This window comes from Mytilus californianus, unplaced genomic scaffold (assembly GCF_021869535.1).
Source record: "Mytilus californianus isolate M0D057914Y unplaced genomic scaffold, xbMytCali1.0.p SCAF_8, whole genome shotgun sequence".
In the NCBI taxonomy this organism is placed as follows: Eukaryota; Metazoa; Mollusca; class Bivalvia; order Mytilida; family Mytilidae; genus Mytilus; species Mytilus californianus.
The window spans coordinates 37,130,714-37,156,950 of NW_026262734.1; the positions used below are offsets into that span (position 1 = coordinate 37,130,714).

General features: G+C 31.0%; 2 protein-coding genes across 15 annotated transcripts in view; both read right to left on the bottom strand.

Moving 5' to 3' along the window:
• Positions 1-25,427, bottom strand: part of LOC127711415 (uncharacterized) — a 39,381-nt gene extending 13,954 nt beyond the window's left edge. Inside the window, exons 1-14 of one of the 2 annotated variants that reach the window (XM_052217456.1) lie at positions 25,294-25,427; positions 20,761-21,813; positions 19,535-19,634; positions 19,257-19,375; positions 16,103-16,289; positions 14,951-15,087; positions 13,116-13,254; positions 11,467-11,631; positions 8,307-8,438; positions 6,036-6,091; positions 4,613-4,830; positions 2,552-2,674; positions 1,250-1,426; positions 266-393 (exon numbers count right to left, since the gene is read on the bottom strand). In XM_052217456.1, the coding sequence (XP_052073416.1) occupies positions 266-393; positions 1,250-1,426; positions 2,552-2,674; positions 4,613-4,830; positions 6,036-6,091; positions 8,307-8,438; positions 11,467-11,631; positions 13,116-13,254; positions 14,951-15,087; positions 16,103-16,289; positions 19,257-19,375; positions 19,535-19,634; positions 20,761-20,962 (1,883 nt within the window). In that variant the 5' untranslated portion in view covers positions 20,963-21,813; positions 25,294-25,427. Of the gene's footprint in view, positions 1-265; positions 394-1,249; positions 1,427-2,551; positions 2,675-4,612; positions 4,831-6,035; positions 6,092-8,306; positions 8,439-11,466; positions 11,632-13,115; positions 13,255-14,950; positions 15,088-16,102; positions 16,290-19,256; positions 19,376-19,534; positions 19,635-20,760; positions 21,829-24,077; positions 24,188-25,293 lie in introns of those variants that run through there. The other variant, XM_052217455.1, reaches the window with a different exon arrangement.
• LOC127711413 (transient receptor potential cation channel subfamily M member-like 2) overlaps positions 1-26,237 on the bottom strand; it is a 550,384-nt gene that overhangs the window by 104,705 nt on the left and 419,442 nt on the right. The window lies entirely within an intron of this gene.

The window sequence follows — 26,237 nt, forward strand, 5'->3', positions numbered from 1 at the left end:
CATTTCCATATTTAGTAATGATTTTGTTTGTTTAATCTACTTTGTTAATTTGCAGCTCATTATTCAGAAAAGATATGGATATAAGTTGTTTTTTTTAAACCATGTCCTCTCAAACCAAAGCTTTATAAATAAGAAATGCGGAAGTTGCGGTTTTGTTTGTCATATTATTTCTCAAAAATCTCTTACAAAAACAAGAACGTTAGCAAGTTTAAAATACCTCTTTAAAAAAAATTGTATCAACTTTTATCTTCTATTTTAATATTACCCATGTTCTGCACACCAAGCTAACTTTGCTCCAACAGTTTTGTATGATTCTTCGATGCTAACTCTTCCTAGATATAGTTTATGTATCATTGGTCTTTTAAAGCTTTCTCTATCAGCACATCTTATAATCTGCAAGAATACACGTATAAAACATGTATTTATTCCAGTAGATGTGTGTTCACAGGAACATATAGAATATTAGTTCAATGACAGAAAAATATAAACTTTTGTGTATGAGTCTGAGAAATTAAGGAAGGGCAAGGTTCTACCGAGCCCTTCCCCAGTTTTGCGCCGAGTACAAAAAAGTTTATATTTTTATGACATTGGCCTAATATTGTTTTTATACTGCAACTTAAATTGATACATTGATAGCTTTTTAAATCGTAACACAAATGTCAAACTTATTTTTATCCCTTAGTGGACCCATGATTGTGAAGAAAGTGTTCCATGCTGAAGTTGACATTATACAAAATATAGCTATGTTACTATATTTAGGAAACAAACACAGCTAGTTGCAGTATAAAATTGTTTTCCATTAAGTCATAAAAAAAAAGCAATATCAATTAGGTAGTGATGACCTCATCATAAAAACCAGGATAAAATCTTGTACGCTAGACGCACATTCCGTCTACAAAAGATGCATTAAAATAAATTTAAAAAAAAGTTATAAAGGCCAAATAAGTACGAAGTTACTGAGCATTGAGGACCCAACATTCCGAATGGTCTTGCCAAATATTGCTAAGACAATTTATTCCTGGGGTCGAAAATCATTTTTTTCAAGTCTTCATAATTATATTAGCAGGTATTTTTGTGGGGGAAATCTGAATGCCAAAAGAGATCCACCAATCCATCGAAAAGACATCTAACACTGCTTGCCATTTAAAAAGAAAACTAATAATGGAAGTAACAAATTCAACGAAATAAAAAGCATTTTAAAGACTAGTGATATATTCAATGGATTGTAAGTATAGAAAAAAACACCTACCACTCTTATTGTGTCTTTAGGATCCGTCCCATACCTAATAAGAAACAGTAGACACTTTCCATAAATAACCGGACCTCTATATATAGAGAGTTGATGTTTTGGTTTGAAACCTGATGTTATTTGATAATATTCTTGAATACTTTTACCTCTGAGAAATGCGACATGTTGCATACACTCCTGAAAATATGCAAACGATTTTATAGTATCTTATATTTTATTCTTTTTTCTTTTTTATTCAAATGTAACAAGTGGCACACTCCTGTAAAACAAGTATTGTTTAAAAAGAATATTAAATCTACGGGTAAAATCACTGTTGACAGTCACACACGGCTTTAAATTTAGTCCGCCATTTAAGCCATATATTCTTGTTCAGTTTTGTATTTTGTAGTTCTTTTTTCAGACATATTATATCTGTTTTTCGCTAACGAAAAGCCAAACAAGGTTAAAGATTCTGTGAGAAGTCTATTATTAAACTATCAATATTAGTAATGTTCATTTTAAATAATGGCTTCCAAGTTGTTTGGTGTGCAGAAATATATAATGCCCTTTATAAGATATGCTTGGGGTCGCGATCGTTCAGCCAAAGTTTGTTTCAAATTAAACCAGATGTTTCAGAGCAAACAACATTTGTGAAAATAGTTCGTCTATGAATTAGCTCAGCGCGATAGAAAACAATGATAGACGCCAAGTGATGGCAAAAGGTCACATTGCCAATAGGCTAGGTGAAATAGAAATGGAAAACCAGTTACCTTAAATTTTATTTTTGAATTTTTATGCTAGCTTAAAAATTCGATTGCAGATGCTCACAAATGTGACATGACTTGATTCATTTTGCAAAATTTCCTTTGTATCATTTGTGCTCTTCTCAAATTATCTAAGCATAAAGTAAAAGCATCATTTTGTCCTCAATTGGACATGATAATCCGTTATATATGGAGCAAAACTCTGATTGAGCTTGGTCTTAGAGAAAGGATATAGACAAACTGGAACTGAGTAAAAAACAGAAAAGAATACTTCCAATTCCGCATATTCGATGAGTTTCACTTAAAATATAACGTCGCTAAAATGACATTCTGAAAGAGAAATGAGAGTTTTGCTTTCTGTGTAGACGTTTTATTATTATGTATTTGGGTCTTGAAATTTCGGAATTCCATGGATAAAATTCACACACACATTCAAATGTTAGACAAAAACGAATTCCGTCTAGGCGTATACGCAGAGTTAGTTTAATCGTTTATCTACGGAGATTTGTTAAGTATAACAGACATTACAGTGTGTTACATTTTCAAATAATTAACATACATTGATCGTAATAGAACGTCCATGTTTATAGGCAAAATCAAGGTATTTGAGAGCATCTTGTTTATTCTGTTGTGGATTATCTTTGTCTAGAATAACTTTCTGCAAAATTTCTTTTTTTGTTTCCTGAAAATAAAAAAAATAAAAAATACTTAATTCCAAAAGAAATGTTTTTAAAGTAAAAGTATCCATTTTTCTGTTATAAAGTTTTCAGAAAAAAAAACAATCTATAAAAGTATACAATTTTGAATAATTCAATATTTGTAAAACAGCTAGCGTCAGCAACTTATTCTTTATATACTTCCTTTGTAAAACAGAATATCATATTGTTATAATTATGTAAGAGAAATAAACACACGTTATTTCTCCTAAACGGTAGTTAATGAGTACACTGGGGATATTAAATATTTCACAAACTGAATAATTGACCTGTATGGAAGTTGTTTTGGTTAGCGGTTAATTGCTGAATAGCAAATCGAAGAATACAAATATAGAAAAATATTCAACGAGAGACCGAACAATATTTTAATTCACGAATGCGCGTATTACATGAGTTGATTATCAGTGTTGGTCGGTCACGCGTTGAATATTTTTCGATATTTGAATTCTTTGATGAGATATTCTTTTTGTGACATTGACGAAATTATAGTAGAAAAAGTAAGGAAGTATATCTTTTTCTACGCATTAATAATTTGTTTTGGTGCGACGTCATCGACAACGTCTTGACAACACCTAGTGTTGTATGACTTCAGTGGAGTGGAATACACGAGTTTATTTCACATGTGCAATTATCGGGTTTTTTTTCACTCAGACATCACAGTAATTCATTGCGACCAATGTAACAAGTTATCATGGCAGTTACTTCTAGAAAAGATGCGTTCAATCCTTGTAGTTTTCAACCAAATACCTGTAATTTTTAGTTCAACTTCAACTTTCTTAAACCAAGATCTTGCATGTGTATCATAAAGGGATATATCGCATTGAAATCGCTACGTATTTTACATAGACTACAAAAGTAGTTTCGACAACATGGTCCATCACAGTGTTGACCACGGAGAAAAACGTCTCACAGACCAATCAAGATTCAAGTCTTTGTAGAAATGCAAATTAGATTATAATTATTGTAAAAAGTAAAATCACAAAAATACTGAACTCCGATGTATTGCTTTTTAACTTCTCCTAGGTCAGTTTAAGTGATTAACTATTGCAATTTGGTGTAAAAGAGGCGAAAGTTAAGAGACAGTCAAACTCATAGATTGAAAATAAACTGACAACGCCATGGCTTACAAAAAAACCAAAACAAACAGACAAATAATAGTGCACAAGACCCAACATAGAAAATTGATTTAGATGATATATGGTAACCATTGTATGAGTATTTATACTGTAAAATACAAATTTGTTCTGCAAACAAATAAGGCTTGAAAAACACTTGGATTTTTAATTTAAAAGATCATACAATTGCATACAACTTCAAATTCAGATTGCTGATCTTAAATTCACAGAAAGGGAAAAAACTTATAACGTAAGTCGTTCCACAAACGCTATGTTGAATGGATTTTTTTTATAGATCTTTTTAGTTCAAGATTGATGCATTAACGTTCACAGCTGTAGGTTAATGTCAACAGATGGGAGACAAAATGTACTTTTTAGTGAAAATACATGCAGGTTTACATGTATTTGCCAATAAACTACTTTAAACTTATCTTTAACTTCTTATTAATTGGAAATATTCATTAACAGAAACACTATACATATTGCGGCTCTATGCATTACTGACATGAACATTTTACAAAAACTAAACATCGACTCTTTTGATGTTCATCTTCAGTTATAGCTTAATATACTGGTGCATATTCTACATATGTTTGACAATTGTTGAACACTTCTTGTTGTTTCTTTATTTTTTTTCTATTTCTGTAGTTGTTAAGTAACTGTCAAATTGTTTTTTTTAATACACATGTTCCTTTATTCAAACAATACTAAATCTATATTAGTCATGTTAGAAGTCTTTAGATAAAACATATCGCAATATTACTTAAAGTCATTTACAATGTAGCAAACCTTGTACATTACATCTTGAATCTTCGAAAACAAGTTGAATTTCTCTGTAAGCCCTTCCCCATTCTTCCAATTAAAAACCATAGAATGTCTAGTTATACATTTATTGGTATTCTTGCGGTAGTAACTCTCAAAACATGAAAAACTTTGTTGTTTCATATGTACTGTAATTCCATCTTCATCTCTGTATAGTTCGCATAGAGTAGGAATATAAAAGTTACCTGAAAGAAGTAAAACCTCATCAAAGATACTAGGTTAATCTTTGCCTCGTAAGACATACGTTTTGTCACATAAGTCTTATTAGTGTCACTCACTCAAAAGTTTGAAAGTCAAATCAAATAAAAAATTGAAGAGAATTAACAACCGAAAATTATTCAAATACGTCCTAGGTGATCTTCATTTTTGGGTTAGAAATCCCATTGTGTTTTGAATATTTCAACATCTTTCAAAAGTACATTTTTGATAAATTGACCATATCAATGATATTTGATGTAAGTACAAAGGTGCTGACTACTGGTTTATGATATCCGTGTAAAAGAAACGTCAATCAGCAGTGGCAAAGGGTTAATTAAACAAAATGATCACTCTAGAAATTTGTTGAAGATTTGATTACTCAGGTATTTCATGTGTGACTTTAAAACTTATTGTTGCCTATTTTTCAGCGAAACTGATTTAGTTATTTATGAGAAAGGAAATTTTAAAGTACAATTGTATCTAATCAACACTTTTCCTACGTAGAACAAAGATTGTACAGGTGAGATTTATGTATGAGATTTATTAAGCGACGCGAAGCGGAGCCAGGTTAACGGAAGTGCACGACATGAAAAAAAGTTTTACGTAGGATAAAAGTCATGTAAAAAGCAGTTCATTCCATTCAAATGTAAAATAGGCAAATTATTCCATTTTAGTCATTAATTAGGCATACACATTTTTAGAAAGTGAAAATTCTTTTGCTTCTCACATGTGACTGTCACTGTGACAAACTCTAAAGCTACGCTTCGTGCATCAAGGTAAACGTTGAACAATGAATCATATATTATATTTCTCAACTGAAAATCAAATTTCGTACATATGTATGTGGAACTATCAAAATTTTTACACTTTTTGTATACATTCCAGAATCTAGGATGACAGCTTCGTTAGTTAGATTCAGATAAACATTGGAATTTATTTAGCAACATATGAGATGCTATCTAATTAAAATAGTCATTACAAAAAATGATTCCTTTAGAATCTTTTTATTCCCACCTGAAAAATATTGAGGAAATCGTCTACATTTTCATTTTAATTTTATGGATTTTAGAACGTTAAAGTTAATGTCTGCTCTATTACTGTTTTTAATACAATTTAGATTTATTATTTCTAATCTTTGCTTAAATATTGACTTAATCATTACAGGACATTTACGAATTTATTGAAGATGTACCTTCATCGCATATCCAACTCTCAGTTTTTCCTGGAATGCTATTGAACGTTAAGCACCTAAAATGTATAAAATAAAGCACATGTCATGTCAGTTGCAAATAAATGAAGAGTAATATATGGTATATTTAAATCAGTTCAATTTCATAAAAAAAATAGATAAAAAGTTACAATATATATCTTGACATTACACACAATGTATATGAAAATCTTTGGTTTAGCTTATGATAAAAATCTAGCGATATATGTTACATTATAGTTTTAAGAAGCCTAAAGAAATTACGCCCCTCTTCTAGAATATGCAATACTGATATTTGGTTAAAAACATTGTTTTAAAACTTTTGTATAGAGAGCTATCTATGCACATTTTCACAAATCAAGTGACCCATCTCTAAGGAGTTAGCACAATATTAACGACCAACATTATGATTGTTAGCTATCAATTCGCTTGTTCATCCATTTTGCTTTTTACAGCTATCTCTGACTGTTATTGCTTTCGTTGTAATATTCAAAGAGGGCATATATTAAAATGTCTTGCCTCCTTTACTGGCCATGATTGGTTTATGTATTGAATGTTTATAAGATAAAGGTCATACTTTAGATTAAATACATTCAACATAATAAATGGTAAACGAATATTAAGTCAAGTTCAAAGGAATCCCGTCATACGAATATGTACACCTAATTAGTTACCTTTTTACTTATAAAATCTGAAAAACGGAGAAAATCACGAAAACTGCACATATGCCAATGAAACATACAAATTAGTTCAACGTCATAGACGTACATGTGTACCTTACAACATTTCTTTCCACTAGATACAGTTGACCTTTTGTCGGTATTAATTAGGAAATGGACTAACTCATAAAAATTGCTATTGACCATGACCCTTGAAAATGAGGTTCAAACAGATGATATAAATAAGAAGATGTGGTATGAGTGCCAATGAGATAACTCTCCATCTAAGTCACAATGTATAAAAAAAGTTAACATTTATAGGTCAAAGTACGAAAGAAACCAGATGTTTGCCCTCACAAGCATACTGTATAGCTACAGAATTTGACGGACAAATTTTAGAATTTCCGAAATGGTTCTAACCATTATAAATACCTCATGGTTTGCCAACGAACTATATTAACCAGGGCAAGATCAGAAAAATGTTGCCACACGGAAATGTACAGTTAACCATAAATACAGGAACTACAAATAGTTTATGTATATTGCTCATACCATCTGTAAAATGAAAATTAAGAAAGAAACGCTTAAACGCCATGTTGAACAATGAACTTTGAAAAAGACGTAAATTTTAGATGAACAGACAAAGTATCTTACGATTATAGTATACATCAGATACCAGATATAATTCGAGCTATTTCGTGTTGTATCTGATAAACAAACCTTTTACAAAAACGTTTTAGTTGATCACGTAACCTAGATATTAGGTAAAGATTAGTTGAACTTAGTTTGACTGACATGGCATACGTAGTAGATTTGCAATGATATATACAATAATGTACTATGAAGTTGTTTAATTAGCCAATGAACCCTTTAAATGATATCTAGGTAAACAGACGGTCGTAGAAAGAAACTTTAGATAATAAGGCATTTTTTACAAGATATAAACAATGTTCTTTTTTCTTTTTTAAATCTGTATCAGATAACTGACCTGTTGCCGCCGCTACTACCCAAGCCATGTTAGTATCCCAATGTCTCGCATTTTGCAGATCAAACCAAACATTTACCAAGTACCTTGTTCTCCTCATTTGTAATTGACTGTTACTATTAAGAACGCATTGACCCTATTGAACTTTAATTAAAGGAAATCATAGATACGCTAAAATCTGCTTACATCTAAACATTTCCAATAAGGGTGGATTGAGAAAAAAAGTTGACAAAAAGGTTGATGATGTTTGCCTCCTAATTAAACCAAGACGGTGATGTTTTCAGTTGTTATCCATTCGTTTGATGTGTTTGAGCTTTTGATTTTGCCATTTGATTGGGGACTTTCCGTTTTGAATTTTCCTCGAATTTCAGGATTTTTGTGATTTTAAATGAGGTGAAAGAAAGTTTACACATTCCGAATAGTAATATCAAACCTTGTGAAATCTTTACATCAACTATCGATTTTCTGAATGTTAATTCTACTGAAATAGTTAACTTCTTATATGTAGTATACATAGTCATTGCATGCCGTCGATAGATCAACAGATATATCTTTTAATTCTTCAACATTCATTGCAAGTCAGAGTAAATTAAATTTAGAAATATTACATACCCAGTATATGGATTTAAACACACCGCTCTGATTGGTGGTAAACACATTTGCATATCTCCTGTGACACAGCCTTCTTGATTAAGACGAAAATTTAAGTTACGAGGACAAAAATCTACCTCCATTCCATACTTGCTGAAACGTTAAGAAAAATAGAATAATACCACAGATTATGCTTGTAACTTTACTGTTGTATTTCCAGCTTTAATATTTTCATATCACATTTTCTTTATTGTTAAAAGTAGGATACAGAAAATGTATGGTTTGAAAATTCACATCAAACGAATGGTTAATAACTGTCATATTTCTGAATTGGTACAGGTATTTTCTTATGTAGAAAAGTATGTATACAAATGTTATATAGATAATTCAAATTGAAAACATTCACGCATTACTAATGTAAAACTTGAACTTCAGTTTTTACTTAACGTTATACTGAACAAATGTTCATCATGTTCACGTCCCTGTAATAACAATTTTGTTTATTTTTTAAAATTGTACGCCTTTCAATCATTCCACACACCAAATATAGTGAACAAAAGCAAGTAAACATACACTGGAGAAATAAGTTTGATGTATGATACAATATAAATACAATATTTATGAAAACGTTGCAGATAATTTAAAAAAAGACAACTCTTACCTGGGACAAAATGGCGTTAAATAAAATAACGTACACAGGTAAATTTGAATATGATAATTTTGTTGTTATAAGTACGGAAATATTGTTATGCTCCACCTACGATAGTAGCAACCCATTATGATTCTGGTCTGTGCGTCCGTCCTTTCGTCCGTCCGTCCGTCTGTTCGTTTGTTCGTTCGTTCGTCCGCCTGTCCCACTCCAGGTTAAAGTTTTTGGTCAAGGTAGTTTTTGATGAAGTGAAGTCCAATCAACTGGAAACTTAGTATTCATGTTCCTTATGATATGATCTTTCAAATTTAATGCCAGCTTTGAGTTTTTACCCCAACTTCACGGTCCAATAAACAATGAAAATGATAGTGCGAGTTGGGCATCCGTGTACTATGGACAAATTCTTGTTTTTTTAGATAAATAAATTTGTTGTTCACAGTCCGAGAACAGAGGTGAAAAATTATCGTATGTATTTATGTCATTGCATGTATTCATATGTATGTTTGTATGCATGCATGTGTGTATGCAAGTTATGTATGTATGTAAGTGAAATATAAAAATTTTTGTTTCGGCAAGAAAAAGGGGGGTATCGTCAACAACAAAAAATTAAGTTAATATATTATGATATACATTTTTTGTGCAACTTTATTTATATGAGTTTAGTTTATTGGTAATGTTTACAAATATAAATGTTACGAGTAGCTAAATTGGGGTAAAATTTGACTTTTCAGGAATGTGACCTACGACAAAAGAGATTATTTCAGCTTCCCAAATGTGACCTTTTCATTTTTAAACCAAGAGTTCTTGATGGTGAAGTTGAAATCATCACTTCGTAAATTGTACGGACGCAATCACGAGTTGGTTGACCGTTTTGAAATATCCGTTGTACAGATGATATCGGTTATGTTCCTTATGTCGTAACAACAATCCCGTTCCCTTTTTCAGGAATGTGACCTACCATATTAGACTACATTGTATTTATCGGCTTTGTAATAACATGAGCAACACGACGGGTGCCACATGTGGAGCAGGATCTGCTTACCCTTCTGGAGCACCGGAAATCAACCCCAGGTTTTGGTGGGGTTCGTGTTGTTATTGTACCCTTATTTGTGACATTTTGTTCACGCATCGTTGTCAATATAATGGAATTTGCTGCAACTGTCGTACAAGTGAGAGGTTTAGCGCTATAAAACCAGGTTCAATCCACCATTTTCTACATTTGAAAATGCCTGTACCAAGTCAGGAATATGACAGTTGTTGTCCATTCGTTTGATGTGTTTTATCCTTTGATTTTGCCATTTGAATAGGGACTTTCCGTTTTGAATTTTCCTAGGAGTTCAGTATTTTTGTGATTTTACTTTTTTTGAAATGAATCTCACGACCGATTAATTTTCTATTAATATCCAACATTTCCAAACAACTTGTATTCAAAATAATAAAAAGGAAACAACAAATACCAGAAACAGTAAACCGCATTGTCTTTTATTAAATAGATTGTAACAAATAATATTATTAACGGTTTAACAAAAAATAATGTTTTGTAAATTTCATGACATATTGTGTGTAACATTTTTACTTTTAAATGCTCTTATATGATATTCAAGGATACTTGATAACATTCTGTACATTACGTTTTTGTTAAACAGCCAGGAGTAACATAAAGAATTGATGAGTGGTAAATAAAAGTTCATTATTAGGAAGCTGAAATCATCTCTTTTGTCTTAAAGATTTATTCTAAACCGACCCTTATCATCAGTGTTTAGAGGTAAGTCAAGATTGGGGAGGAATATAGTGTATATCTATCGTATCCATATTTAAAGTTCGGTATGATAGACACGTTCAACATAGTCATAAAACTTTGAATTATTATTGAAATAACATCATCTACATAACGCAATACGTGATTTTTGAGGTTTATGCTAGTTTTGTTTAAATCGTCAAAAGAAGCTTTATAATGAACATGATGAAATCCACTTCATACGATTAAAGAAACACGTCGACAAGGGAATGGCGATCATTTTCTTTAACACCTCAGTTAGTTGGATAACAAATAAAATCAAATTAATCATATTTTGTTTGAATCAGAATAGTTTTAACAACGAATGGTTAACCCCTTCAAAAACAAGACACTACTATGTGTAAACAGATAATAAATTCAATCACTTTACACAGTTTTGTATTTTCAGATTAATAATTAACTGGAACTAAAGGTGTTACACGTGTATGTTTTAGCCTACACAAATTAAGGATTAAGAACAAACTAAGCTATCCAAGTAATACAATTTTCTGTATAATTTCAGAGAAATATACCAATGTTGATTCAGTATTAATTGTGGGATACTACTTTCGTTGACTTCGAGGACATAGGCGAATCTCTAAATAATGTATTGAACAAACAATATTTTTAATAGGCTTGCATCAAAAATTTGTTCAAACCATGCAGACTCTATAATAATATAGAGTTCTCAATCAATGAAATTCAGCACATATATAGTATGTTTTTGTCATAAGTATGTTACTAGCTTGCGTTACCTTTCACTGACATATGACGGATGGCATAACTGTGTCCTCCACATGATCTTCAAGTGAGGAATTGCTCTTGTGTTGAATGAGGTTAAACATCCCCAGTTTCTCATTGCAGCGGAAATTTTTATATCATTTGGAATTGTATTACAATATGGCAAGTGATAGTCACTCCTGCAAATAAGTAAAAGATGAAATAACAAACCGCAGCTTAAACATTCAAATTATTTATTTTGAATACTCATGAACAATCACCTTAATCCGATGAGGCAAGCCCTCCCAAAATGTTTCAAACAGTTTGTTCTTATGTTATGCTGTTGCACCACCAGTTTAGGGATGGATTAAGTGCTAACAAAAATGTTAAATTTCATAACATTCTATCCGTTCATATTTCATGACAGAAGCCTATTATTTAGTGGTAATTAGTGGTTGTTATCTGACATATCTATATTAGGTTATTGTTTTTAACATAAATCAATCCGTAGGTTTTCTCTTTTGAATTCATTCACAATTTTACTTGCTTCTTTGAAACGGTATTGGTTTCGCTTATTGTTTAAAACCGTACTGTGCCTTATAACTGTATACATCTTAGTCATTTGATCTTTTGAGAAATATTGCTTCATATGTTATCATATCACATTTCTTTATTTTGTTTTTATTTCAAACAAACACTGTCACCAAAGAAATAGCAATGAATAATACAACTTAATCATTTATTCCTTTTTTTTATGTTTAGTAAAATCTTACCCAAACTGAAAGCAGTCCCATGTGAGCACAAAGTGTTTCAAATGCCTATAATTTTGTATTGACCTTCCAACTTATTAGTAACAAAACGGATCCTCTATTGAATATAGTTGTCTTGATCGTTAACTATTATATGGGTTAATTTTGGTTAATTATAATATCTAATGCTAATCCAAACGATCTACTTATCATTATCAAAATTTACATTATTGTTGAAGAAGACGTTGGATATATATCAACAGGGCAGTAATTCATCGAAGAAAACAAAATAAACGACTTCTAGGGCCTACGACATAGATTAACAGGGATCTGGTGTCTTTACAAAATGTTGAGATATGATTAGTTCCTAGTCCTAAAACTGAAAGCAATTGAATAATTAACCAGCAAATATCAGAGATCTGCCAAGAAAAATAATTGACTGTTTTTGGTAATTCAAATGTTGGAGAAATGAATCTAATGTTCCAAATAAACCAAAGTTTGACTTCATTAAATTTTTCTATATTTACGGTTTTACTACATGTAACATCTGCAATTGAGGTAGTCCAAAAAGAGAAGTTGAATTGTTTTAAGTGCTAAATCAAATGTTAATAGAAAATCAAAAAGATTTGAACCGAAGTGGACACTTCTACATGACAAAATCTTACTCTTACTTAAACCTAGATATGTGCCGGGAACAAATTTAAATGTGACCACTTCTCTGTTCAGTGAATAAAAACGATCGACTTATTACTGTGGTTTAATATCAAACATAAAAAGGGGTTTGAAAAATCTGGACTGTCAATAAAAATTGTAATACATCAACGTCTATATGTACACAAGTTTTTCTAGACTAATTATTAGCTATGTATAAAATATGCTCTTTTCTTATGTATTATTAATGCATTATGTTACATGTTTAACAAATTATGACTAACATCTTAATGTAAGCTTCTGCTTCAATAAAACTTCCCATAAAGCCATAAACACAAGCCAAATGATAGTGTAGGTCAGGATAAGACTTTACCAATTCTTTCAAACAATCAGCAGCAACTTGTAACCATGACAAATTTTCACCTGTAAATACAGTTTTTTTTAATTTGAATTTTAACATAGCCACCTACAATACTACAAGGAAACTTGCATCAACTTATAATAGTCCAGCTTTTTTCTCCATATTATAACATGAATAAGGTTCAATTTGTTTTGACATTTTCCATGACGAAAATGGGTACATAAGAGATGGAATATACATAGATAACAATACTCATAAGTCAAAGAGATACTGATATCACCATGACAAACACGGAAAGGTGTTCTGGAGGGTAACCAGAGTCTGCGCCACTTGTAGCATAAAGGAGGGGCGAAAGATACCAGAGGGACATTCAAACTCATATGTCGATAATAAACAGATAACGCCATGTCTAAAAAAGAAAAGGACTAATACACAAACAATAGTACACAAAACACAACATTGAAAACTAAAGACTGAGCAACACAAACCCCAACAACAACGGGGGATGATCCGTCGTGTTACTCCTATAATACACGTTGATAAGAAAATCAAGTGATTAGGCATCCTGGAATATTGGTTTGATAATAATCTCATATTTAGCAATCAGACATAACCAAATCGTAAATTATCGGTTATTAGAATAATTAAATACTTAAACATGAGCAAACTGAGCATTTCTTAAATAGAAAAACGTTTTTCGGGACAAAGTTTAGACAATATGAAAATAAGAAGATTTAGTATGATTGCCAATTAGACAACTGTCCAAGAAAGACCAAATGACATAGAAGTAACCAACAATATGACACCGTACGGCCGTCAACAATCATCAAAACCCACACCGCATTGTAAGTTATTAAAGGCTCTGAAATGTCAAACAATATTCAATGAGAAAACTAACGACCATATCTTTGTACAAAACAATGAACGAAAAACAAATATGATACACAGCAACAAACGACAAGCACTGAATTGCAGGCTCCTGACATGGGACAGGCACATAGAGAATGATGCAGGGTTAAACATGTTAAAAATATTTAAGACAGGAACAACTTAAGTTACATTTCTAAATCCAATCTACTTAAGATGTATGCCATCATACCATTTTGGTCAGATTGCGACGAGCCATTCTTAATATATAAATTTAAGTAAATATAAGATGTGAAACTCTAATATTCTGTTGGTCAAAGATAGTCATAACAATACTTGTAGAATATATTCACTGATAGAAATTGTACATGGTTTAAGGGAAGTGAGGCTGTATGCATAATATATCCTAACAGAACTTTTCATTATTTTTTTCTGTAAAACTTTTGAACTTGTATTGTATCAAAGTTTGTTTTAATCCTTCAACTATCCATATCAATATATAAAGGCGGATGTACGATTTGATTTAAGCTACATACATATTCTTCACCAAGCTTCTCTAAAGACTCCCATTATTTGTATAGTTGGTACAATGCAAATTGATAAATATATCTTGATTTTATGTTATATAATTTTAATTTAAAATATATATGGCATGGCAATAAATTGATATAATATATAAATTCAGGACATTAAAATCACTTCATTTACTTGACAAAACCAAAATGAGAATGCTCAATACTGTTATTGCAGTTCTTCAAATCAGGTTCTCAGTGATATCTCAAGCGCAGAGAAAACACAAGCACCTCACTGTAAGCTCAATTCGGCCTCTTACACTTGTTCGAGTGGGATTCTTTCCTAGCAGTTTTAAAGATTTAAAAAGATTAATGTTACCTGTCCACCAGTTACCATGGAAACACAACATCGCTTCGATAGAGGCACGTTCACTTCCCTCTTCGTGGAAATAGGGAGAGGATATTATACTATTCCAGCAACTTTTTGACTTTCTTGCTTTCTCTTCGTTCAAAATCCTTAAAAAAACAAAATCGGAAGAAATGTAGACATTAAACATAAAACAATTAGACAGTAACCAAACAAAATTCAGAAATCAAAAATAAATATCCAATTACTGACATATCTAAACTGAAATTGAAGCAGACGTGATATAAAACACAGCCACATATTCAAATTAATCAAAACATTTTGTAAAAAGTTAAATGCTGTTTATTGAATTGTTTCTCAAATTGTGTCCAGTAATGCTATAAATTAATAAAATTCCATTAAATCACATATGTATTCTGGATTTGAACTTGGTTTGTTATCATTCCAAAATAACCAGCATGCCACAATTATTTGGAACAGATAATTTTGCATTTAGAAACATATCACACAAAGGACAAACATGAAATCGTATGCTATCATGAATATGTATGAACCAAATTTCTTGGAAAATAACGGGGATTAAAATTATGGAACTTTTGCCTTGTATCAAAAATCCCTTACTTCAATAATAAATTTCGATTTATGTTGTGGTTTGTTTTTAGGCCATTTCTACCATAATACAGTTCATTTACATCAGGAATATTTCAAAGATGAAAACTTGTAAGAATAACATTGTAAAAGATTTTTATTTTCGTTTTTCTTAAAAACAATTTTATTGAAAGACCAACCGCTAATGTTTATAAACCACATCATTACCTATTGCATTTATTAGAGATTTGCCTCTAACATTGTGTGACTGGCTATTCACCGCCGGTCATCAGATTAGCCATGAAATGTTGACCTACCTAATGAGGTTTATTTTCAATTGGCGAATAACTTTTGTTCCTGACCACTACCTATAGCTGCTTCTGATCATTCAGATTTGCCAGTTGATGACTGACCACTTTCTACTTTGCACTATGTGTGTTCATTACCCGTTTACATCTTTGGCTGATGACTACACCTAATCATTTAGGTTGGGAAATTATATCTGTGTCTGAGTCTGAATATTCACCCGTTATCAATCAGATTAACAACTGAAATGTCTGACATGTCACTACCTACCCCTGATCATTCAGGTTGGCCAATAACATCTGTGTCTGACCACTTATCTGGTCTGCTGCTGTACAATCCCTGAATTTTTCCTGCGCCTCATCACTAGCCATTCTGTAAAATCTAGCAGCTTGATCTCCTTCGCCCACTTGAGCATGCATTCGGGCTAATTCATTTAAATACAATGCTTTAATTCTCCCTACAAATATCAAAACTGATATAAGAGAGATACCATTAACACATAAAACAATTGACTACAAAGATAACATTTCAAGGACAAAGCCGTGTAGTTTTTCTTTATCCAGACAACTAATTTATTAAAAAAATATATGAAATGTTCCGAAATATTTCTAGAAACACTGGTATTTTTGTATCAGTTGGGACATCCACGAGAAAAATAGAATTCGAAAAGGTTTGGTCGCTACATTATTTTTAAAAAACTTACGTGTTCCCACTGGTACAAGAATACCACTGTTTCTAGAAATAATTAGGAACATTCACTCGTTACATCTACACGACGGTCGCTAATTTTGGAACTTATGTGGAACTAAAATAGGTTATTTGATACATTTATTTATTTATAAAATCTTCCATTCAGATTATTCTGATACAGTTCAATAGTCCATTCAGAATTTACGTAACTATCATACTGTAGGATTAAAAGTCACCTTTCTGCAGAAACAATTGAAAAACTGGAAATTTTCATATTGAGCATTTTCTGAATTTATGTCCCTTTAAACAATAGTATAAGTTGTTAATTCTGTAACGAGATAATGTTTATTATATCAATCTCATAAACTGGTGTGTCTTAAATTAAATACATGTATGCAGATGGGAACCTTCCTCCAGTTTGAAACATCATATACGGGATTATATTTTTAATGGTTCTGTAACAGGAAAGTGTTTCTTCTTTCATTCTCATAAAATGATGTGTGTGAGATACTTATATCTGATGAGTACTTTCCTCCAGTTTGAAACCAAATTTACTGTAAAAGAGGGACGACAGATACCAGAGGGACAGTCAAACTCATAGATTGAAAATAAACTGACAACGCCATGGCTAAAAATAAAAAGACAAACAGACAAATAATAGTACAGTAGACACAACATAAAAAACTAAAAGACTAAGTAAACTATAACATAAAAAAGGTGTCAACTTGTCATACTTGAATGTTCCAGCAACAAATGTAAATGACAAAATTTGATAATTTTAAATAATTCACCGTCAATAAAGCTAGTGAAATGGCTATTACTTCCTTATAAAGATATCGCATCAAATTAAGTAGGTAATACCATGTTAAGAGAAAAAAATATATATTTATTTAAGCGGCAATACATTTACGCTTTTGTGTGGCTTAATTATATCTGATAAAGTTCATCAGAGATTTACAGTTCAATAAAAGTCTATTTTAAATCATTTTATAGTTCCGAATTAAATAAAAACCAAACTATTTTCTTTTCTCAGATTAAATTGAAATATTTACACCAATGTACACCTATGAAATTAGATAAAATAAGGCTTGTCGATTATTTTGCACCAAAACGTAAGTTTATTGAATCATTTTGCCAAAAAGCAAACGTCATGGATGAGATTCTTATTTTTCTAGAACTATAAAGCAAACGACAATGGATGATATCCTAATTATTCCAACAAAAACTCGACATCTCTCTGTTGATTTTCGCATATAAATTATAAATTAAACCAATGAAGAGATGTGAAAAGGGAAATTAATTGGCCCCTAAAAGTACAAAAATGATAGAATAATGAGATTTTGTTTTAGTTCTTGTTTTGTCATAAAGATCTGCATCCGTTACTTTGCTTTTAAATATTCTGCTTTGAGCGTGCCTGAAAAATCAAGGAAAGCGCTTCAGAGGTTTTTTTAAAGTACAAAAACTTAACACATGATGCCACAATGAAGTCTTAACATGTGTAATTGGATATACTTGACCTAATATGGTCATTTAAACATAGTATTATTACAATAGAGATAAAAAAGATTTTAAAAAGGACACATTACACACTAAAAAAGATTTTAAAAAGGACACATTACACACACATATTATTTTTGTATTTTACCTTTTGTAGATAAAAATACTTATAAAAACAGCATTATTTATTTTGAATATGAACCCGAATCTGAAAACTTGTTTATCTTGTATGAAAAAAGGAACCAAAGTTAGAACAAGGAATGAACTGTCAAACTGTGTTTTCTTTATTTTGAAAGACCCTTTCGGGCTTGTTCTACCTGTCAATTTCTATGCAAATTTACCAATCTATCAGAACCACAACTCCTGAACGGCAACATTGAAATTTAAAAATGCAAACTTGACCACAATTTTGTAATCAGTAACAGGATGTTAAAACTTTAAGAGCATTGGTTTAGCGGTTTATAAATTATTGCATACAAACAACAAATATATTTTTTTTAAAATGACCAAAGACCATATCTCCTGAACGATAAAAGATGTAATACGTCAATATTAATATTGACCACAATTTTGTCATCAGTAACAACATATAATAATTCAAAATCCATTGGTAGGAAGAATAAGTAGTCATTGAACGGAAAGGACATAAAGTGCATTTTTCCAATATATCAAGGACCATAACTCCTAAACGGAAAAGTGAAAATCGTCAATATCGAACTTGACCTCCATTTTGTCAACATTTAAAAATTTGAAAAGCAATTGTAAAAAGGTTCATAAGCTATTGAACGGAAACCCTAGGCAGCCGACCGCCCGACCACCAGGCGGCCTGCGCGCTGAACTTCACTAAATTTATAACTGTTTTTCATTCAGAAAACCGACATAATAACATATCTCATGCAATGGATATTAAACAAAAAATCATGAATATTCTACATGTCTAACATTTTATGTTCCCAAGATAATTGGCCCCTTCAACCACCATCTTTCTTTGGTTTTGACATTACTGAATAAGACTTCAACTAACAATTTGAACTCAACACGACGGGTGATATATATTGAACATTATATGCCTTACACGTCCGGATCATCTGAAATCATCCTCCGTTTTGTGAATGTTGTTCGGACTTTAACTTAGTATGTAGGGTTCGTAGACTATGGCCTGTCATTTTGCTTTATTTTGCTTTGTTTTTATAGGTCTCTACTCGAATGTCATTGTAATCATCAGCCTCTAGTTTACCTCTCCTTTCTGTCTGCACTAGAGCCAAGAAATGATCTGTAGCAAGTTTTAATTCTCCTCTGGCCCAATAAACATACGGCATGGCTATATCAAAACAGACTTTGGTTCCAACTGGAAATCTACAAGGTATTATTGATTGATTGAGCAGTTTAGAAATAAAGCCCCAAGTCGAAAGATATAAGTATCATATGAAGCGGGATTCTTGTTCAAAAGTTAAGATATAATTTCTGTTTACTTATGCAAAAATTAGCAAAGTCATTATTTTTATTATTACATACCTTTTCTGAAGGATATGCTTCACTCTGCCTTTCAATGTACTGTATCTTTTTGGTTCAATATAAGATGCAGGTATCATAGAATCTATGGCTGTGGCAAATACTAAAATTAAGAAATAACTCTATTTTAATTGAAACTATGCAGACATTCTTCGGTAGTTTTACAGTCGCAAATTGAGTTCACGTGGCGACGCGTTATCTCTATTATAATGAAAAATAAACAAATCATCAATTTTAGTCATTATTTCGGTGCAAAAATTCCGCGAATGATGATATCTTCTTTGGCACCTAAACCACGTGACGTCATATGCATGCTGTCGATGTAAAACGTAAACACAGGTCGTTTACTGGCTTCTTATTGGCCTCAAAATGAAATAAATTTGATAAAAAAGAATATTTCAATGTGTAAAATGTGAGTGTTTTGCGTATTATTCAAGAAATAGCATGTCAATATATTCCGGAATTCAACATGTCGGCCTCCCTAACTTACATGCAGAGAGATAGAGAATTTTACGCTGATTTTCATCCCATCAGAAACATTGATACAAAAAACTGCATTAGAATAAAACATAATTTACTGTAGAATTTCTTTTATAATTAATGAGGTCAACATGAAGTTATTGGAGTCATTGGGAACAATTCAATGTTTGTCATTCTCATAAATTAAAATGTGCTGAAAAAGTACCAGTTTTTACATCACTCAAGGATGAATAGAATCATTTTTGTTCTCAACTTAATGCAATATTTTAAATACTAAACATAAATTAAGAAATTCAAACAAGTTATGACGCGGAATACTACCAAAATTTTCAAACACATAACCATATGTCCTACAGTCTTGATACCAGAAATGAACCTATTTCCCCGTTTCTAAGCTCTAATAGATATAGTCACACATATCTGTTTTTATTAGAATTTACCCTTTAAATCGTATAAATTTACAGGGAGTGAAAATTCTTTAGATGGGTTTTTCGTCATAAGGTTGTACACAACGTACGGTCTTACAATGAAGCAAATATGGTTATCAATTAAACAGAATATAGCATTGAACACTGTTGAAACAATGTGAATTATTTGTTTTTAGTTTGGTATCTGTGCTTCATTTCTGAATTTTGACAAACCAATATCTATCTAATTTAAACACTCTACCTTTAGCAGGCAGATCATCCAAATTTGATTTCAATTATATAAAACACATTTTGATATCCAATGTACAGTAATAGTTTTACCTGACAGTCCAAGCAAACTGCTCACGTAACTGTTATCAACATCTCGATTTGTGAAAACTGAAGATAGACAATAATTTGGAAGGCATACAGTCGATGTTACATGTGAATAACTGTTATAGTTGTCACCCCAGCAATAAAACGGTTGTATCAAAGTATTTGCATATCTTTTCATATATAATTCGGTGTTCCAAATGTTTCTCATTGAAGAAACACTTTTTTATCACTCAGACCATCTTTGTCAATATGATGAACCCATCTGGTGATCGGTTTATACTTGATGCCATTAACTTGATTTTCTTCCTCTTGTTCTAAACAAGACAAAACATAAAATAACCATTTTAACTGATTTTTGTGAAAAGTTGTTTCTGTAAAAATGTCACGATACATTTTTCTGCATGCCTTACACAATGTATTACTTTCTGAAACCAATCCTTTAGAGCTCATGAGACAAAGTTCTGCAAGACTTGGAACCTTTTTTCTAACACTAAGATCGCTCTCGTGTATATCCTCCTTTACACCACTAAGCTCTAAGTTATCATCTATATAAGGTAATGGATAATGATTATTCCAGTACATTTTTCTTTTAAAACGTCTTTTTCTCTTTTGCTTTTTACTTGGTGCTCTTGTTTGATGTAGTGAACTGCAATTACTATCAGTGTCCTTAGCACGAAATTCTTCATTTTTATTACTCAGCTCATCAAATGTATTAATGTTTATTTCACTATCTGCGTCAATATCAGTATCATTTTCCCCACTGTCATCATCAGATGCATCACTCCAATCGTCTGATTCACCTTCTGAACTTGTATTATATTCCATACTTTCAGTTTCAATACTTTGAAGACTCTTGTCTGATCTTTGGCTTACATCTTGAACAATGCAATCTGACGAGTCCTTTTTTACCTCTAAAGTCTCCGGTTTCCTATTTTTCCATTTCCTTTTAGGACGTGTTGGTTTTGCAGGGCCTTTTTCCAATGACAAAAGTCTTGTATATGATATTCTGTGAGACCTCTGTTCAACTAGCCTCTCCAAACACCTTGCTTCATCCATCTTCTACAAAATGTCATTCTAAAAATAATTTAGGACTAACGTTTTCTATTCTATACAATGAATTAATCAACAAAATGTCAATATCAATTGTCTTTCTCAGTTGTATTTCTATGTCGTAGTTCTGACCACAATAAACTGTTCACATGTACCGTTTGTTTTGTTTTATTCTCGTCATTAATAACTTTTTGAAAGAAGATTTAATAAACCAATAAATTACTAGTAGGTGTGTTTGTATGATAACTGAAGTGTAAAACTTAAGGTTTGTATATTGAAGGATGGATGGAAGGACATAATATAATTTCATATATTACAACGTATTGTGAACAATTTTATCTATGTAATCATTATACTTTTTTAATAAATCATATGTTTAAGTAATATAGAAAAATTAAAGTTCAATTTAATTAGTAATCAACAAAGTGAGTCTTAACTAAAATAATATTCCTAATTTATTTCTATTGAAATTCGAATATCTATTGCCACTGCCAACATGCTTCCTTCTTTTTAATTTATGTCTGCTTTCTATTGGCATGCTGGGCTTAAGAGAAGAGGCGAAATATATTAAATTTAAATCAGAACTTGAAAATATGTTGGACAAATATTTCACAAGAGTGGGATGAACATAGTATTTATAGTCTCTACACATGATAAAGGTAACGATTTTCAGGCATTTATTCAGTAAATAAATTGTTAACTAAAAACAGATCTGACAAATTAGTTCTATATGTTCAAAAAGTATATGTATATTTTTGTATCAACTCAAATAAAATTGTACATCGGGGACATTTTTTTATCTCCTTATCTACTTTATCCATGTAATCTTTGATTATAAAGATTTAAAGTTAATGAAAATATATTTAAAACAGTTTCTTTTAAATAACACAATGGGTTACAACTGAAAGAATTCTTACCAATCTCTTTTTTTATATATGCATATAATTAAAAAAAAATCAAAAGGCATTTTATAGTTGAGCCTAATGATCTTCAACAAAAAAGTGTTTCCACAATGTTTCATTTTCTTGATCAAACAAACGTTCAAAAATCAGAAAAAAAAAGTTGAGTTGAACGTCATATGAGATTTATTCTTTCATCTTTTTTCAATTTTTTTTATTTGGTTTCAATTATTTTTTATTTCCTTATAAAATATACACATATCCGTTGAAATAATTCAATGTCACTTCATAAATGTATTAATTGCAAAGTTTTATATATGTCAGGAAATTGAGAACTAAAAACGTTAATTGAAATAGATTTTAACATTTCTAGTGAAAATTCACAATCATATGAATATTATTAATTTAATGTATGCATTCTCAATGTTTATATGTAATATAATTCGTGTGCATCATTTATAAACAGAGGAAAACATTGTCAACTGCAAAACCTTAAAATTTTCCTTTTTCTCATGATGGTCAAATACGAAGAATAAACCAAATTTGTTTTTGCGATAACAAATAAAACTTTTCGTTTAACTAATGTACTACATTATTATTGTTTCATCTACATAGATTCAAAAAGTTATCAAAACAATAAAATTTGGGAGATTTGGGTATTCGTTTGATTTAAAACAATTTGGTCGCAAATCGTCTCTTTTTCAACAAATTCACGGCATTCCTATGGGCCCGAACTGTGCGCCTCTCCTTGTCGATCTCTTCTTATTTTCATATGAGTCTAAGTACCTTCAAAATCTTTTTCAAGAACAAGAAGAAAAAAGAAGCCAGATCATTTAATATCGCATTCAGATATATTGATGATGTTCTTTCCATTTTGAAATTATCAATTTCCCCCACCTTAGTAGCAATATACCAATACCAAGGCGTTTTGATAAATATTCCGTATCAACTTCAAAAATAATACACGATGGTCTTATAATGGAATTTGATGCGATTGTCATACATGTAAGTAAGAGGTTTAGCTAGCTATAGAACCATTTTTAATCCACCATTTTCAACATAAGAAAATGCCTGTACCTAGTCCGGAATATGACAGTTGTTATCCATTGTTTGTGATAGTGTTTGCCATTTGATTAGGGACTTTCCGTTTTGAATTTGCCTCAGAGTTCGGTATTTTTGTTATTTTACTTTTTCTATATAAAAGTAATTTGTAAGAAAAATGTGTTTTGTAATGCAATTGACAACCTTAAAAGAACGGCCTATGATCAAAGATAAGATAAACAGAGAATATTATATGGCTTTTTCAATATCCCACCCGTTTCATCTTTAGTCATTTTATCACTTCATATAAAAATATGATGTAAGTCTACTTACCACTTATGTATACCTCTGTTCATTTTTGCATTATCAAGCAAAAAGAACATTGGTATATCACTGTCGGCAAAACACAGTAATTCTGCTTTTAAAAGATAATTAAAGAAGTTCTGTATAGAGTGAAACAAATTATTACTATTGTTGTGAAACATTAACAGCGGAAGTACAAGGTCAACAATGTTTTATTTTTAGATATATTTGAATCACCATGTATGTATTAAGGCTCACGAGAGTCATTTGCTAAATAAACATACAATTATCATTGATTAAACAAAGACCTGTCATGAGAACAATATATTGACCTGAGATATTATAAATTAAATACATATGATACAGGAAATTAAAATCTGCATTAGTGAGATTGTTACACCAATTACAGCACACCAAAGCTTTTTGTATATTATTCCATAGTTTTCACATCATACTAGCTACAGGGAATGACAAAATACCACTGACACTCCAAAGGCAGTGGTCATCAATTACAGTTTCACTTCATTTCATTGTGTATGTATATCTCAATTTTAATTTTTAAATAAGGAAATGGATACCCGAAGTCTACCCCTTTCCCCTCGTGTCTACTTATCTATGAAAAAACGGGTAAATGTTGCCAGGGAACTAGAGACAACCATAGTAGATACTTAAACGCATATACATTTACTCATGTTAATATCCAGTGTATATGTCTGTTGTTATCTGCAGAAATTTAACATGTGTTTATGATGATATGCGTTGGCACATACATGTATCAAATAAATATCCTGAGATACGATGTGTCTGTGTCTCAAATTACTTGTTTTAAGATACCAAAATAGTCGTTCGATTTGTATGTTTATGATCGAACTAATTTCAAAGTAAAGACACGGGTGAGAAACAGCATTTTGATATGGAAAAAAAAGATGATTGGCAGTTGTTTCAAGAGAATCTATATGAAGTGTCAACTGTACATTTTACATTAGAATTTGATATTTTTTAGGGTCGACATGAATTAAAAATGACGAGGACATGTTCCTTTAATGATTAGATTTATGTGGTGATCGAATGTGCATTATGCACATACAGTAACACCCTAAAGACCATAAATGATTGAGTTTTCTCATAAGAACATGAAGAAAACAGTTAAATATCATTGAGGAAGATTGACCTTCTTTACAATATATTACTTATTTACGTATGCATATTCAATGCTTTATGAATGACACTATTTAAATTTTCTTACCGTTATCTACCGCAATCATCTGTAACTTAAATATACCATCACGATTAAGGAACTATGTCAGATTTTAATAGATGTCTAGATGGTTTCGCTTTTACATTGTATTTAAAATATTTGAGCTTTGTATATGACCAAATTAATTTGTCTCGATATTGAAAGTAATTGTAACACGATAGGACATCATGATACAGGAAGTATTTATATTTAAATATATTTCTAAAATTGGAACTTCCTGGTTGTGCGGAGGATTGGTGGGGTCCTTCATTTTTTGTCATTGAAACCACTTTTCTCTTTTCCCTTTTTTCTTTAATTTTTACCGTTATTCTCTATTCTTTATATTTCAGTTCCCAATTTTTTTTTATTTTCTTCATTTTTTTGTGCTAATTTTGTCTCTATCCTGTTTATAACATTTTCCCAATTCCGAATGTTTCCACATTGCTCTATCCTAGTTTAATATGCTTTATTCATTAGTTAAAATTCAGCTTTGAAAACCTCTTAAATTGACACTACAGGTATGTGAGTTTATTGTTTTTGTGCTTCGTACATCTATAATGCTTCACACCCTTCTCAATTATAATCATTTTTGTTAAATTCCGTACAGTCACCTGTTATTATTCACATCTCTGTCTCTGATCTAAAGATAAAGATTAATTTTATATTATTGGGATTTTGTATAAGTTGTATAACTATTGCCTTTAACCGGTTTGGCGGTCAGTATATAAGCTAATTGCACGATTTTTAGTTATCAAAGACAAGTTTGTTTTTTTTTCTACAGAAATATTTGTAATCAAGTTGTTATATAGTACAGTATTCAAATGTGTTGTATTTATTTTGTAGATTTTTTTGTAATATAACGTGACACTGTTGAACATTCTACCAGGCAGTGTATCTTGTGTTGTTTTAATGGAATTTATTTTTGAAGTTTGATGGACTTGATGGACAAGTAT